General features: G+C 41.5%; 1 protein-coding gene across 1 annotated transcript in view; it reads right to left on the bottom strand.

Moving 5' to 3' along the window:
* Positions 1–14,292, bottom strand: part of dscamb (Down syndrome cell adhesion molecule b) — a 113,904-nt gene that overhangs the window by 14,032 nt on the left and 85,580 nt on the right. The window contains exons 12-24 of the mRNA XM_070828853.1: positions 7,098–7,294; positions 6,520–6,616; positions 6,054–6,182; positions 5,780–5,947; positions 4,937–5,007; positions 4,441–4,684; positions 3,512–3,658; positions 2,500–2,655; positions 1,902–2,035; positions 1,532–1,685; positions 1,330–1,447; positions 1,052–1,218; positions 569–667 (exon numbers count right to left, since the gene is read on the bottom strand). Of these exons, the coding sequence (XP_070684954.1) occupies positions 569–667; positions 1,052–1,218; positions 1,330–1,447; positions 1,532–1,685; positions 1,902–2,035; positions 2,500–2,655; positions 3,512–3,658; positions 4,441–4,684; positions 4,937–5,007; positions 5,780–5,947; positions 6,054–6,182; positions 6,520–6,616; positions 7,098–7,294 (1,881 nt within the window). The remainder of the gene's footprint in view (positions 1–568; positions 668–1,051; positions 1,219–1,329; positions 1,448–1,531; positions 1,686–1,901; positions 2,036–2,499; positions 2,656–3,511; positions 3,659–4,440; positions 4,685–4,936; positions 5,008–5,779; positions 5,948–6,053; positions 6,183–6,519; positions 6,617–7,097; positions 7,295–14,292) is intronic.

Below are 14,292 nucleotides of genomic sequence, written 5' to 3'. Positions count from 1 at the left end.
GTTTTCCCTGGAGCACGCTGCAAGCCTGGCTAAAAATAGACAATTGTAAGCTTTGGTGTGTGTATTGTGGTGATGGATGACACTGTGAGCAAGGGAGCAAAAACAAATATCACAGAGAAGGTATCATGGACAGCTTTTATAGTGACTACAACTCTGCAGACAGGAGCCTTGTGATTAGGAGCAATGATAAATCACCACAAATGGTCTCACTATGATTGTGCTTTCTTTAAGATGGAGCGCTTTAATCTTTCACTTAAACAGACCTAATCTTCCCTGCTGCTTTTTAATCTACCTTTTAGGACTCGAGTGTTCAGCCTGGCTGCCAGATAATGAGAAACACGAGCAAAAAACAGGAACGCTCGACCAGAGTAAGGGAGGAGGTGACATTGGCTTTCATAGGGAGCTGAAGTGATTCTTTCTGTACAAAGGATAAAGTATGTAGCTCGGGCATATTTGTGCATGTTGCTTATGCATCGTTACAACGTTAATTTGTGATGAAGCTGCATCATGAGGCTGTTTCAAATTCATTTGTTGCGTGCGTGTGTGTGTGTCACTGCGTTGCTCTCACCTCGGATGGAGCTCCCTCCGTTGTCTCCAGGTATCCATGACAGTGTGATTGATGTGGTGGTAGTCTTGGTAACTGTGAGGCGTGGCTGGTCAGGAGGGACTGAGGGCAAACAAAGTTTACTGCATGGTTAGTATGTGCATTAAACTGCCTCCTGTACCCTTTGTCGGGATATAGTGCCTGATCTCTAAAATGCAACACGGTGACGCTCATCGGGACTCTTCGGCCACACTCCTGGCTGAGGTGCAATGACCGTTTGTTGAGGAAGTCTTTTTCTTTCATTCTACCTGAGCTTTTGGGAGCTACACGAAAAGTAATGAGCAGAAACCTTTGTGCTTAGAGATCTGGTGGGCTGAGAAATATTACATAACCTTGCAGCTGTTCAAGTTCAAAGCACATGTATACTTTCACTTCTGTTAGACTGGCGTCCGTTGTGTGTATGTGTGTGTGTGTGTGTGTGTGTGTGTGTGTCCTAAGTCTACTTGCCTTGGACCTGCAGGTTGAGTGTGATCTCATCTGACCCCCAGTTGTTGCTGGCCACGCAACTGTAGTTCCCAGAATCCTCTGCTTTGACTGTGCGAATGATGAAGCTGCCGTTGCCATGGACACTCCGACGACCATCCACCATAACAGGTGTAGGAGTTCCATTAGTGCTGGAAAAAGAAAAAAAAACAACGTCAGGAACATTATCACTAAATGCCAGGATGAAAAGCCATTACATTGTCGCGATGTCCATGAAAGATGATTGTTTATGTGTGACTTACTTTCCCTTGAGCCACTTGATGGTAGGAGGAGGGTCCCCGACAGCCTTGCACGGTAAAACAATATCTTTCATCCATGGAGTGGTCACTGTCCCATTGAAGGTCAGAATCCTGGCTGGAGCTAAAAACAACACAAACACACAACTTTGTTAGTCGTCTGAACAGAAAACACTTTCATCAGCTGTCAAGAAAATGAGATGTGCACCTTTGGCCAGAGGCTCCACCGTGATCTTCTCACTGTTGTTGCCGTGACCAGCAGCCGTCACAGCCACCACCCAGATACTGTACTGTCTGTTTCGAGCCAGATTGGGGATCCTGTAGAAATACGCATCTGGAGACGCCTCAAATTCACTCATCACCTGCAAAAAGGAGGAAAGGAAAGAGACTATGTATCATGGGGCAGCAGCACTGTCCAGAGAAACACTTCACTTTGCAGCATGGGTGTGTCTGTGCTCAGTATAGCTACAAGAGAATATGCTGATGTTTGAGTGACCCAGTCCCCGGGTTGGCTGAGACAAGCTGTGTGGGAAATGTAAAAAAGATCACTGAAAATCTTTTGGTGTAGATGCTATTACCATCGGATGCAGGTTAGAGCAGAAGACGATGTATTTCCTGATGATGCCATTGAGTTTGAGCGGAGGCAGCCAGGAGACGAAAACCACAGAGCTACTGGAGGCTGCAGCCTTGACCCCCGCTGGAGGACCAGGAACTGGGGAAGAAGAGAACAGCGTAAGGTACAAAGATGCCAAGACAACCATACTGAATAGGCACATGTATGTAGTTTTATCATGCATTTCTACTATATAACATCATAAATTACACAGTGTGCAATGTATTATCAATATAAAGCATAAGCAGACCAATCTTGGAAAAAGGTCATGAAATGTATTGGGTTATAAGTGGGCAATAAGTATTCCTCCACAGCACAGCAAAGCACCATACAGTATAACTTTGGTCTATTGTTTTTGTGTTACATGTTTTCAGCAGCATCTAATCCAACATTATTTAAAAGTAGCACTTGAATAAGTTTTGGGTTGAATTATGAAAATGAAAATGGCAATATAGATAGAAAAAAGTGATCTTATAGGTATTTTTTCCATTCTGTAAGATTTACAGTAGGGTAAACATAAATTTGAGTGTGCTATTTCTGTTATATCTGGTTATGTGTCATACCATCCTCTTTAGTGCGGACGTAGATCTGTTCACTGCGGACACCATCTCCAGCGTTGGTGAAGGCTAAGACCTGGATGCTGTAGTTGGTGTACTTCTCCAAACCATCCAGCTCCAGAGACGGCTGATTGGTGGTCACGTTCCTGATTTCTCCAAGTTCTGACACAAAAGAGGAGATATGTAAATAAGCCTGGGTATGAAAAAGTTGGATTAAGAGAATAAACTGAGAATAAACTGAGAATGTTCTGACAGTATTCTACAGACGATGTATGGGAGGCACTTCTCTGCTTTATGAAGAAAAAAGATAATATGGGATTTAACTTTTCATTTTTGATCGGACCCGCCTCTCCTCTCCTCTCCTCTCCTCTCCTCTCCTCTCCTCTCCTCATGTCCTGTCACTCAGAGTTGAGGCAATGGTCCTCACTGAGTTATTGCATTGTGAATTATTGATGGAGACCAGCCAGACTGCAGGTTGGATCACTGCTATACAGCAGCGTATACATTCAAGGGAAAAACACAGGAACCGCAACTATTCCCTCTGCGCAATGCAGGCTTTCCCATTGTTGATCAGCATTAGAAAACCAGTAATCTTGTGCTGTAATCGTGTGGAAATCAGATGTTCAAGTACATTAAAATGTAAATGTAGATTTGCAAATAAGTTGCTGAAGATAACAATGTCTCAAATAAGATGAGTCACATAGAGGTGAGATGAATGTCAATTGCTGTTGCTCATTAATCAGGAAAAAACTGTTTATATATTAAATTTTTTGCAAAACATTATGAGTAAAATTCAGCTTAAAATATCCAAATAACATTACACCTGCAACTCACTACAGCATGTAACAGTGTGACAATACCACAGCTTCCCCTGGTGGATGAACTAAGAACACAAGCAAGAGCAATGAAAAACAATCCCAGGATTAGGGACACATCAGGGGATGTAAAGTATTAAACGGCCATTTAACTGCATTGATCTATAAATGATATCAGTGTTCGAATGCGTTGATGTTAATACCTCCATCAGGCAGGTTGGCCCAGTAGATGACTCTGTATCCCTGCAGGTTTCCATTGAGAGCCTCTCTGGGCAGCGGCATCCAAGAGAGCGAGATAACCTCCGGGGACTTTGCCACGGCCAGGACATTTTCAGGAGGCCGGGATGGAACTTAAAGGGACATGGCAGAGGAAAAGATGTTGTAGTGGCAATACCAGTGGTTGTCTAGGCAAGCGCCCTCATGTAGGCTATTGATTGGGATGAGTTTAAAAAAACAGCTGCCAAATATAGATCAAATATAAACAGTGCATCCTTTTTCTTCTTTATTGAGATAACCATATCTTATAATGGACACATTAGTGAAAAGAGATTTAATTCTTAAATGATTTATGAAAGTTTTTGATATTTCATAAGTAATGACAAATGCATCCAAATACTCCCTTGTGATTATTCAGATTGAAAATATCTTAAAAAAAACTATATATATTAATGGTATAAAAAAAGCAAAAGATTAGGTATATTTAGTTTAGAAATTAGTAAAAAAAAAAAAAAAAAAACACTACCCAACCCATCCATTTTTATAATTTCACTGTGAATAAACAAGAAGGTGTTAATAACAGCTGAAGAAATTATGCATGAAAAACAAATATATAATCAGAGACTTATAACAGAATAGTGCTGGAGTTTGTTTGTTTGTTTGTCTGATGCAGTTCAACAAATATCCAGTAGAGGGGAGCCTTTTCACAAGAATATTCTTTTTTTCCGAGGGCCATTACATCTAGAAAGGCCTATATAAAAGAGATGTTTGGTTCAAAACTCAGCCATTCAGTTCAAAAAATAAAAATATAAGGTTACACTCACTTAAAGTACTAACCCACTAAACTACATACAAGATCCTCACATGGACTCGCAAACATGAACATTTACAGTAACACATATATAACCTTCCTTACCATCCTCCAGGGTTTTGGTGACCACCTGCTGTGAGGATGGCCCAGTGCCTGCCCTGTTAGCGGCCTGCACCACCACGCTGTACTGAGTGAACTTCTTCAGGTTGTCCAGCACGATGCTCTCGGTGGTGTCTCCTGTGGTGTCCACGCTGATGATGGTGAACTGGTGGCTCCCACCGGGGCTGTACTCCCTGTAGCCCACCTGGTAGCCACGGATCACACCGTTCTGCAGGTGCTTCTGGGGAGGCTGTGAGAAAAACGGTTAGAACTCTTAACTCTTAACTCAAGAGCTGTGGTAACTTTTAGACAAACCGTTCTAACATCAAATGCTGTATCCAAAAGCACCTCATCAAAAAGATCATTGATATTGTTTCTTTGTGTTTCTCTTACCATTTAATGTTTAATCCATAATGTCTGAAGGGATTATAAAACACACTACATGTTGGTATCTTTTTCAGAGCCTAACCTAACAGGAATATCTATAAAGTTTGGACTTTACCTTCCAGGAAACTTTGATGCTCTGCGGGGAAGTGGGCTCCAGAGTGACATCCTGCGGTGGACCATCAGGAGCTGTAAATAAAGCACATCATTCAATATTAATGCTTGACTGTGTTCAAATGGAAGAGATGATCCAGCATTAGGGGTCCACTTCACCTTTCATCCCACTCAATCTCACTAGATGGTGGTGTTGAGTCAAGAATGTATTTTTATGCTCTCTCTCATTCAAGTGCCTCAGTTTCCACCTCAACTTAATAATAATTAAAAAAAAAAAACATTTGTAACTTCATCAACTTTAACCTTTAAAATAATGTGAGGACTGATACATGTTTTATTTAATTAGACGTTTAGGACTTTATTCCAGCAATGAATCCAGTAAAATGGGGCATTTTAATGTGCTGGTGTGCCTGTGGGGGGATCATTATAGGCAATAGAGGATAAGTGAACGCTGATAGAGCCGACTAAAAGCAACAGTGAACTGATCTGTTTCCAAAGATATAAAACATGATGGTCTCCATTTAAAACAGTTATAAAATAATTATGTGCAAGATGACTCCACAGGTCTGAGGGCTTGGAGGACGCTATATTTGAGGAGTTTCTTTCCAAACCAGCATTTGGACTGAATGTCAGTTCTCTGTGGAGAGTTCAAATAAATCATGAAGACAGTGTAAAGTTCACGGTAGTGTTCTGACTATTTACTCCCTCACTGTTTGCAGTGTTACGATCCTTTTCAGTAATAATGTTATTGTTGCGCAGCTAATTTTGCTGTGAACTTTATACTCTAATTAGGTTTGTCATTGTTTCCACAGGACTTGAGAGAAATGATCTCGAGGGGTTCAGTAACCTGCTTCATCAGTGGTGATGGTGAGCTCGTTGCTAGGGTTGCTGTTGCCAATGATGTTCTTGGCGACCATGCGGATGTTGTAAGTGGAGGAAGGGTGGAGGTCAATGATTGTGGCCTGGTTGAGCTGCGGTGACACATCTTTGGTTACCTGGGCTGACAGCCATGAAGCTAGAAGAAACGGATAGACTGTTAGCAATGGACTGTAACATTTTACTATGTAGCAATTATTACAGTCTATTTACACATTTTTACATACATATGAACTTCTGTCTACCTGATTTGTTCTTGCACTCAATATCATATCCTGTGATGGGGCTGTTGCCATCGAAGCCCATGGTCCAGCGTAGAGCGATGGTCCGATCTTTAACCTCCCTGATCTCCACCTCTGGAGGGTCGGGTGGTTCTGAGGAAAAGCGGGAACACAAGTCTTACAGTGGCAGTGCTGAAATAGATCTGGATGGTGGGAAGACCACACAGATGAGTTGGTTTTAGCCTGTTTAGCCTGATTTCCCCAGTGAGAGATTAAGGTTTGGGCTGCAAAGAGCAGGAGTCACACTGTGCAGCAATTAAATGAATAAATGAATGAAGTAAGTAATAAACTAGAGACCATGTTGCAATGCGATCACGCCAGCACACCAGCCGCAATGCCAGATCAGTGTGTATGGTGCAGTGGAACACAGGAGAGGCGCTTGGCCTACCTAGCATCAGCTGAACTGAATTTGAGACGATGGGAGGCTTACCTTGGACTGTCAGCTGTATGATGCCTCGGTCCTCGCCAAAGGAGTTGATGGCATGACAGGAGAAGAAACCAGAGTCCTCACGCACAGTAGGCATAATCTAGGGACATACACACAGTATATAGGACGTTACGGTGGGCACAGGGTGGGACTGTCAGACAGGAAGCTAAAATTATGTTTCACCCAAAAAAAAAGGAGGATGGGCACTGCACCTTTACTAGAGAGGGGAACAAACCCTCTTCATCCTAACTCATGTGGGACACTTAACTGCTAAATTATCTCAAGGCACATATTCCTTGCAGTTTTACATTGCTGCATTACACATGTAGGACTTCATACTGTGTTTTAATAACCATTAAATTGAACTGAAATGGAGCTCTTTAATATTTTATACTCTACTTGGAGATTTTAAGATTATGTGAATGTATTTGAGGCAGATTTTTTTTTCGCCATGCCTTGCCTGCTCTCCCTCCCTCTCTGCATTCCATCTGTCTGAATAGATAAAAATGACTGAGAGTTGGGCGCTCCCCCAAGATTAGATTGGAAACATGTTTTGCATTACAGTCAAACTGAGCGCTCACCACCAGTGTGGAGATGACTTCGTCAGCCACCTCTTTGACGGTGACCACGTATCGGCTGGTCTCGGGGTTGATGATGCGTTCTTCTTTCTCCCAGCGCACCATGATGGGCTTCTCTCCGTGGGCAATGCAGCTCATCTTCTTCTCTTCTCCCTGCGTTGCCAGGGTGGTGTTGGGGTAGGAGGTGATCATGGCTGGGACTGGATGGAGGGGGCAGATGTTTAGAGGAAGAGTGCAGGAAAAACAAGGATAGAAATGTTATTAGTTAAAACATTCAGGTCTTTGCCATCTTGTGCTGTTGCTGAGGTTAGTAGAAAAAACAGTGCATCTACCAAGCATCAGGAAATAATTGCTTTCATAGTGCCATGCTTTAATCTTTTTATTTTTGAATACAATAATTATTATGTTGTGAAAAAATATATATGTGGGTTCTCTAACTGTGTTTCTTGCCTTATACTGAGAAAACTCCTTTCCTCTTTTACTCTGACAATTATGACAACCATTAAAACACCCAGGGGACCACCATGAACTCATGTCTGAGTCTACCTGTCTCCCGCAATACATAAAGATTGAAACGGAGCCCTTCAGGTAAGTCTGCGCCTGCTTTGATAATGACAGTGAACAGTAACGTGCTGCTTTCTGAGGATGAGTCAAAGAAACTGAGAAGAAAGTGATGACTCCTGTCTGAACTCCCATCGGTCTGAGCTTGGAGCCGGTCTGGCTCTACACCGTAACCGCACACCAGGCTCATTAGCAACACGTCTAGTCAGTGTGTGTGTGTGTGTGTGTGTGTGTGTGTGTGTGATTCAGTAGAAGCCGTAACTGTTTTAACTGTCTCTCACCCCGACTTCTCACAGTCTGCACTCACACTCACACTACTCTCGTACTCACGCTTTCTTTCATTCAGTCTTTTTCTCTGTATTTATTTGACAAATCAAATTAGGCCGTAATTAAAGATCTGTTGATAGTTTTTACACATCAATCACATAACTGACCAACAGTCCTAACCAAAACCAAAGATATTTAGTTTACGATGATATTACCATGTTTGTTCTAATAATTTCTTACAGCTACATTAACTGACGTTTTGGCCTCTTGGGAACCAAGCAATACTGACAGAATATCATCCAAGAAAGTTGATATGGCGAACCTATTAGAAAACAGTGTTTATTCGCACATTGAGCACATTAATGGATCCATATTATTATACTTCATTTTGGGGTCTTGCTTGTGTCGGTCCAATGTTCAATTTCCTTCTGGATCTGGTTCGATTTCCACCAGTTCCTGAGGAAAATGTTTAGTCTCTTTAACTGCTAAATGCTCCACTATGTTCAGCTGCTAGTCGCTCACTTTGTCTGGGTGGGTTTCAGGTGGGTTTGTCGTTATGAGTGACTCCATGTACATCACACACAGTAATTTCATCCATTGCTATATAAAAATAGAGATTAAAGGATCTTTAAACAATTCATCAAATATTAAAATTGTTGTTGATTTGTCGAAAAAGTAATCAGCCACATGTAGAAAGCCACATGCTTATATCATACATGTATTAGAAGGTATATGTAAACGTGTGCTATGGTGAATACTGTGCCATGGGAAAGGACAGTAGTGGCAGCTACATGTGGCAGATACTTGTGTGGTCGGGGTTGGAGGCCTTCTGTTCCAAGAAGAGATGCACTATGTGTGTTTGAGTCGGTGTGCAAATGTCTGTACACTCCTGAATAATGTGTCTGTGTGCATGTGTATGAGTGTTAAGCTGTGCGTGCATATGTATAAATGTGTGTGTGCATGAGAGCGGCTGTGTCTGGGGGAGCTAAGTGGGCGAGCACAGAGAGCAGAAAAGACTTGTGCTCATGACACATCTCAGCCACACTACACGGTGGAGGAGAGAGAGAGAGCATGTACCCCTGCAGCGCTAACTATGATCCCTCTCCCTCTCCCTCGCTCTCTCACTCCATCTCCCTCCTCAGGCTCCCACCAGGACAGCGATGATTTAATGATGAGAGAGACCACTTTGATTATTCATACGCAGCAGACAAGTCCGCTGGCCGTGCTGTTGTCTCACACAGACACACATGCATTCCCCCGTATACAGACATGCAAGAATAACGTCGCGCACACACACACACACACACACACGCACATCCAGAAATACACAAGCAAAGACAAATACAGAGATAGTGGCCTCGCATACTTGTACAGTATGAGAGTGTAGACATACTGACAAGATAAAAAAATCATAGGGATGCACATGCACAAACAAATGCAAAACAAAACAGAAGCAATAGCATGCACAAGCCACTGAAAACATTTAGAAATACACACATGCCTCCTCACACATACGCCATTCCCCTGGGTCAAACCGTATTTGTAGATAACTTTGTAATCGTTTGTTTTGGCTTCATGCGGGAGCCAGCGCCGGTTTGCTCATACTAGGAGTGCCAGGGAGGTTAGACAATCACAAGTCAATTAAAGTACTTGAATTTATAATGAATCGTTTATTACACTGTACTTGTGTGAATGGCAACCTGCCTGAGGGTGTCTGAATTGCCCCGATGCTTTAAACCTCACACATTCTGTAGCACGACCAGGCTGAATATGTTACCTGCTGAATAATGGCGTGTAGTGTATATACAGCAGATAAGAATCAAAATCTGCTTTATTGGCCATGTATACGCACACATCCATTATATGTGCACACATCTGTGTTAGAGCACGGCGGGTTCGGTTCTCTGAGAGTTTAAACAAGACTGGGAATCTAACGCTAGTCAGGCAGATCTCTGGGGCTGTTTGTAGTCACAACAGTGCTTTGAGCTAAATGCTAATGTCAACGTGCCAACGCGTTCAAGAGAATGATGCCAACATGCTGATATTTACAAGGTGTAATATTTGGCATGTTCACTATCTCACTACAGCATGTATAGCTGATGGGAATGTCTTTATTTTGCCATGTATTTGGTCATAAACCAAAGTATTTAACAAGTTGAAATTTTGATCTGGCGATGGTGCTAGGAGACATTAAAGGATCATCAAGGTTAGAACAACTTATCCTGAGGGGATTGTGAATGTCTCTAACAAATTTCTATCCAATAGTGTCTTTGAATTGTCTTTACGCTTACTACTACTATACCTGTGATAAGCTGATATCTGACAACAACATTGCTCATTCTGCTGTATCAGTGTCTGTCTCTAATTTATAAATGTATACTGTAAAGTCAAATCAAGAGAGTTAACGAGCACGCACACGCAAAAAACAGGAATCCCATATACAGCAACCCCCCAACAAACAAATACTCATACGAGCAGACTCCTTCAACATGTTTCTCTTTTTTTTTTTTTCTCACAGTAAATTTCCTCCTTTGATGCAGCCAACAAAAATCCAAAGGGGGAGCTACTTTGTATGTGTGTTTGTGTGCATGTGCAAGGCCTGTGTGCGTACGTGCTACACCCCCACCCACCCCCGACATGATGGAACGTGTCAGACTTGGGACTGCCAACGTTTAAACCTCATCTCTTATTCACTCGCAGCCCCTCCCTCTCCCTCGCTCCCCACACCATCATCCCCTTTCCCACTGCCCCCGCGCAGGAAATCGCTGATTTATTTTGCATAGCAACTATGAATTTTAAGTGTGTCCTATTAAAAGAGTCTGCTCAGCCCCTTCTCTAAATGTTATTGCTCCTTAACAGGGGCTATTTTCTCCATCTAACTATGAGGCCTTGGCAGTGCGAGTTAACATCAATGAGGCTCGTGTTTGCTCATCGAAAGAGCTCGAGAAAGGGCGCACAATGACAGCGCGCAAAGCTTTTTGAGTGTGTTTGTGTGTTTCATGTGTATATTAGAATATTCGTCATTTATATCTGAATGTACGAGCACATGCTCCTGTGTAGGTGTGTGTGCAGCGAATATGAATATGCATGTGTGAATACATCAGTGTGGATTTGTAGATGTTTCAATCTGTCTGTGACCTTGTATGTGTGTGTATGTGTGCATGTGTGTGAATGAAACATGCTAAATGTTCATGTATTCAAGATTGCTTCCATGTGATGCAGATTGCTGTATCTAAAATGTTCTACAATCTTCACTGGGTCTTGGTTGTGCTTCAGTGGCCCGAACTGAGGTGAGCCTTCTTCCTCGTTTCCTCCTCATCTCATCTCTATGCATCCGCCGTGCAGTACTCGCAGGGCCCCGGGCTAAACCTATTCTTTTTGATAGCCCATAATTGCTCAGTTGATGTATATTTTTTAATATCCAGCGATATTACAGGGGCCTGGTAATAAAACACGGGCGGGTAGAGGAGAAAGTGTGAGTGGGAAGAGGGGAGACCAGGGAGAATGAGAAAGCTGAGGGGGTGGGGGGTGGAGAGGTGAACAAAGACAAAAAAGATGCAGACAGAAGGTGAGGGAGGTATAGAGGGATAAGTTAGGGGAAGAAATGTAGAGAGGTGGATCACTCTCATCATGTCAGCTTACATGTTGTATAATAAAACCGAAAGCATCATTTGGACCGATAGTGGCATCGCACAGCATCTTTTGTATGGAATCTGAACTCCTAGTTAGCAAATTACCTCGGTGGTGAAACTGTCTAAGCATTTGCAGATGGAATTAAAGCTAAAACAATTAGTCGATTATGAGGAAGAGAAAATTAACTCATAACAATTTGATAAGCGTAGCCAATTCATTGTTCAAGTCACTTTTTTCAGGCAAAAATACCAATCATATTGGTATGCCTGTCCGTTTTTTCTGCTCATGACTACAAGTAATGCAGCTTACAATGATAACTCTGGTCAATTTAACATTCAGGTTTTTTTTTAAACTTGATTTCAGAAAGAGGAAGACAAAAGCAGACTTTTATTTCTAGCTGGCGGCTACTGATTATGTTAAATAATGCTGACTCCATTAATTGTTAAATACAATGTCTCTGGCTTACGTGTCAATGTTTCTAGCTGACTACTTCAAGCTAAAGCTGCATGCAAAGCTAGTCAGTTCAGCCTGCTGACTTTTGCAGTTCATGTTAAAGCAAATAAAACTACTATTTAGTCCACGCTTTACACTTTTCACTGCTCTTTTGCTTTTGGTTTTGGAGAGAGTAAATAAAAAGACACGGCCCCAAAGACTCTTAATGGATTCAGCATGTGGAAAAATCCGAAGCTTCAAATTCAGAAATGCTGCTCAGGAGAGGGGCTTAGCGAACACTCAATTTTGAGGCTTCAAACAACTCAAGACTCAATAATTAATGGATTAATCAAGAAAATAATCTACTGGTTGATAATCATGAGTTGAAAAGCTGATGAGTTTACGCTTGAAGTTGTGGACATAAACCTAATTAGACTGACAAACACCTTATTGTTTACTGTATGAGGGACTTTTTTGACTCTTTAAGAGTTCGCACATTAAAAAGATCTCTAGTTCTCTAAAGTGCCCAAAAAAGGTTGGGCCAACATAGAACAATTCTGTTTTGTCACTCTATCGGATTCACTATGTTGACATTGTGTTTTAGAGAGAGGACTAACAGCCAAACATGCACAGAGACACACAGATGAGCAGTGCTGACTGATGTATAATGATTTAAATATATGGTGCAGTACTCTAATATCCATCTGGGATTTAAACTATTTTGTTAGCCGAGTGATTTGATGAAGCTAGAAATTATTTGCAACTGGTAAATAAATGTATGCTTTGTTGTTGGCAACGGGGAATGTAGACACTTGGAGGACAAACACAGCTGCCAGCAAATGAACTGAGGGTATAAAATGAAACAAATAATGTGTTATTTATCTTTTTAATCTTTCTCTCATTGCTGGAAGTGTAAGAAATAAAGACAGTCAGCGAGTGCAAATAAAGCAGAGAAACATGCCGACTGCTCTTCCCTTGAGCCCCTTCGTCGGCTTCTAATTGAAGTATTGATGGATTTAAATGAGGCTGAAATGCACTCAAGAGTTCCAGCGTCTCATAACACAGACACACACACACACACAGACGCTGCAGCCAAGCAGAATAAGCACAATGCACCATGAATGGGTGCACAAATAAAACCAGACACAAAACACGTATTTAAGAAGTAAAATACACCAACAGCATATATGATAAAAATTCAACTGCATGCTTAAAAAATTAAAGGAAATGTGTAATTGTACACACACACACAAACACTGAGAAATGGACATGATGGTGATGGTGAATACGGGCACAGTAATGGTCTCCCTTTTTCAAACCACTCATGCGAGTAAGTACACTTTTACAGAAAGCATCTTGAGTGTACGAGTACAGTTTAGGGTTTAAAGGCCATGAAATGTGATCTGTTGATGAGTGACAAGCGTGTGGCTGAGCCAGCACGTAATGGCTGAGCAGCCAATGGCAGCAGGAGAAGGACAGCACAGAGTGTTATCATAGGCCCGAATAAGTTCGAGCTAATTCCTGCAATGTGAATTATTTTAGCTGTGAAGATGACATGTCAGTGCTAACTGGATCATAACTGACTCGGAGGTTTTAAATGACACTGCAATAGAGATATAATTCAGGAGTAAAAGGACGGAGTGTAAGAGGAAAATTGTACTCGCATGTTTTTAAGCCATATTCAGTGTTAGTGATAATGACGTATTCTGGTGATGTTACAAAGGCATGTTAGCTGCTGCAGATTTACTAAGGAAATGGGATTAATGGTGTAAAAATTCATAGATAACTAATAAATACAACGCTGTATGTTTGAGGAATAGTAAAAACGACATTCAAAAATTTGAACAGCAGCTGTTCTTCAAATAACCAGAATTATTGGCTACAAAAGCTCACTAAGTTAGGTTTTGTTTTTACTGGTTTTGGTTTTACTGCCTGGATTAGTTGTACTTTTAGGAGAAGAGACTCTGTGCAGGTGTGTCAATGTGTATTAAACACATGATAGAAAAATGGCGAGCAGTGAACCTTAGCTGTTGACTGAAAACATCAACTATCTACTTCACTTACAAAGCACTCAGAATGTGGAAGGAAAAAAAATAGAATTTGAATAAAAACGAACAGCTCATAAAAATTACTCAAAGAAATTGAAATTCATGTTAAGGGGAAGAGCATGTCTTTGATATAAATAATAAAAGCTGTCAATAATGTTACTATCATGGTTCATGTTAATGAAACTGCAAGTTATGAGAAGTAAGCTTACATTATTTAGCACTAAAGCTGTCAAAATTCCCTTTGATAGAGCCGAGTA

This window comes from Pempheris klunzingeri, chromosome 4, assembly GCF_042242105.1.
Source record: "Pempheris klunzingeri isolate RE-2024b chromosome 4, fPemKlu1.hap1, whole genome shotgun sequence".
NCBI classification, from domain to species: domain Eukaryota; kingdom Metazoa; phylum Chordata; class Actinopteri; order Acropomatiformes; family Pempheridae; genus Pempheris; species Pempheris klunzingeri.
This window is presented reverse-complemented; position numbering and strand designations above follow the sequence as displayed.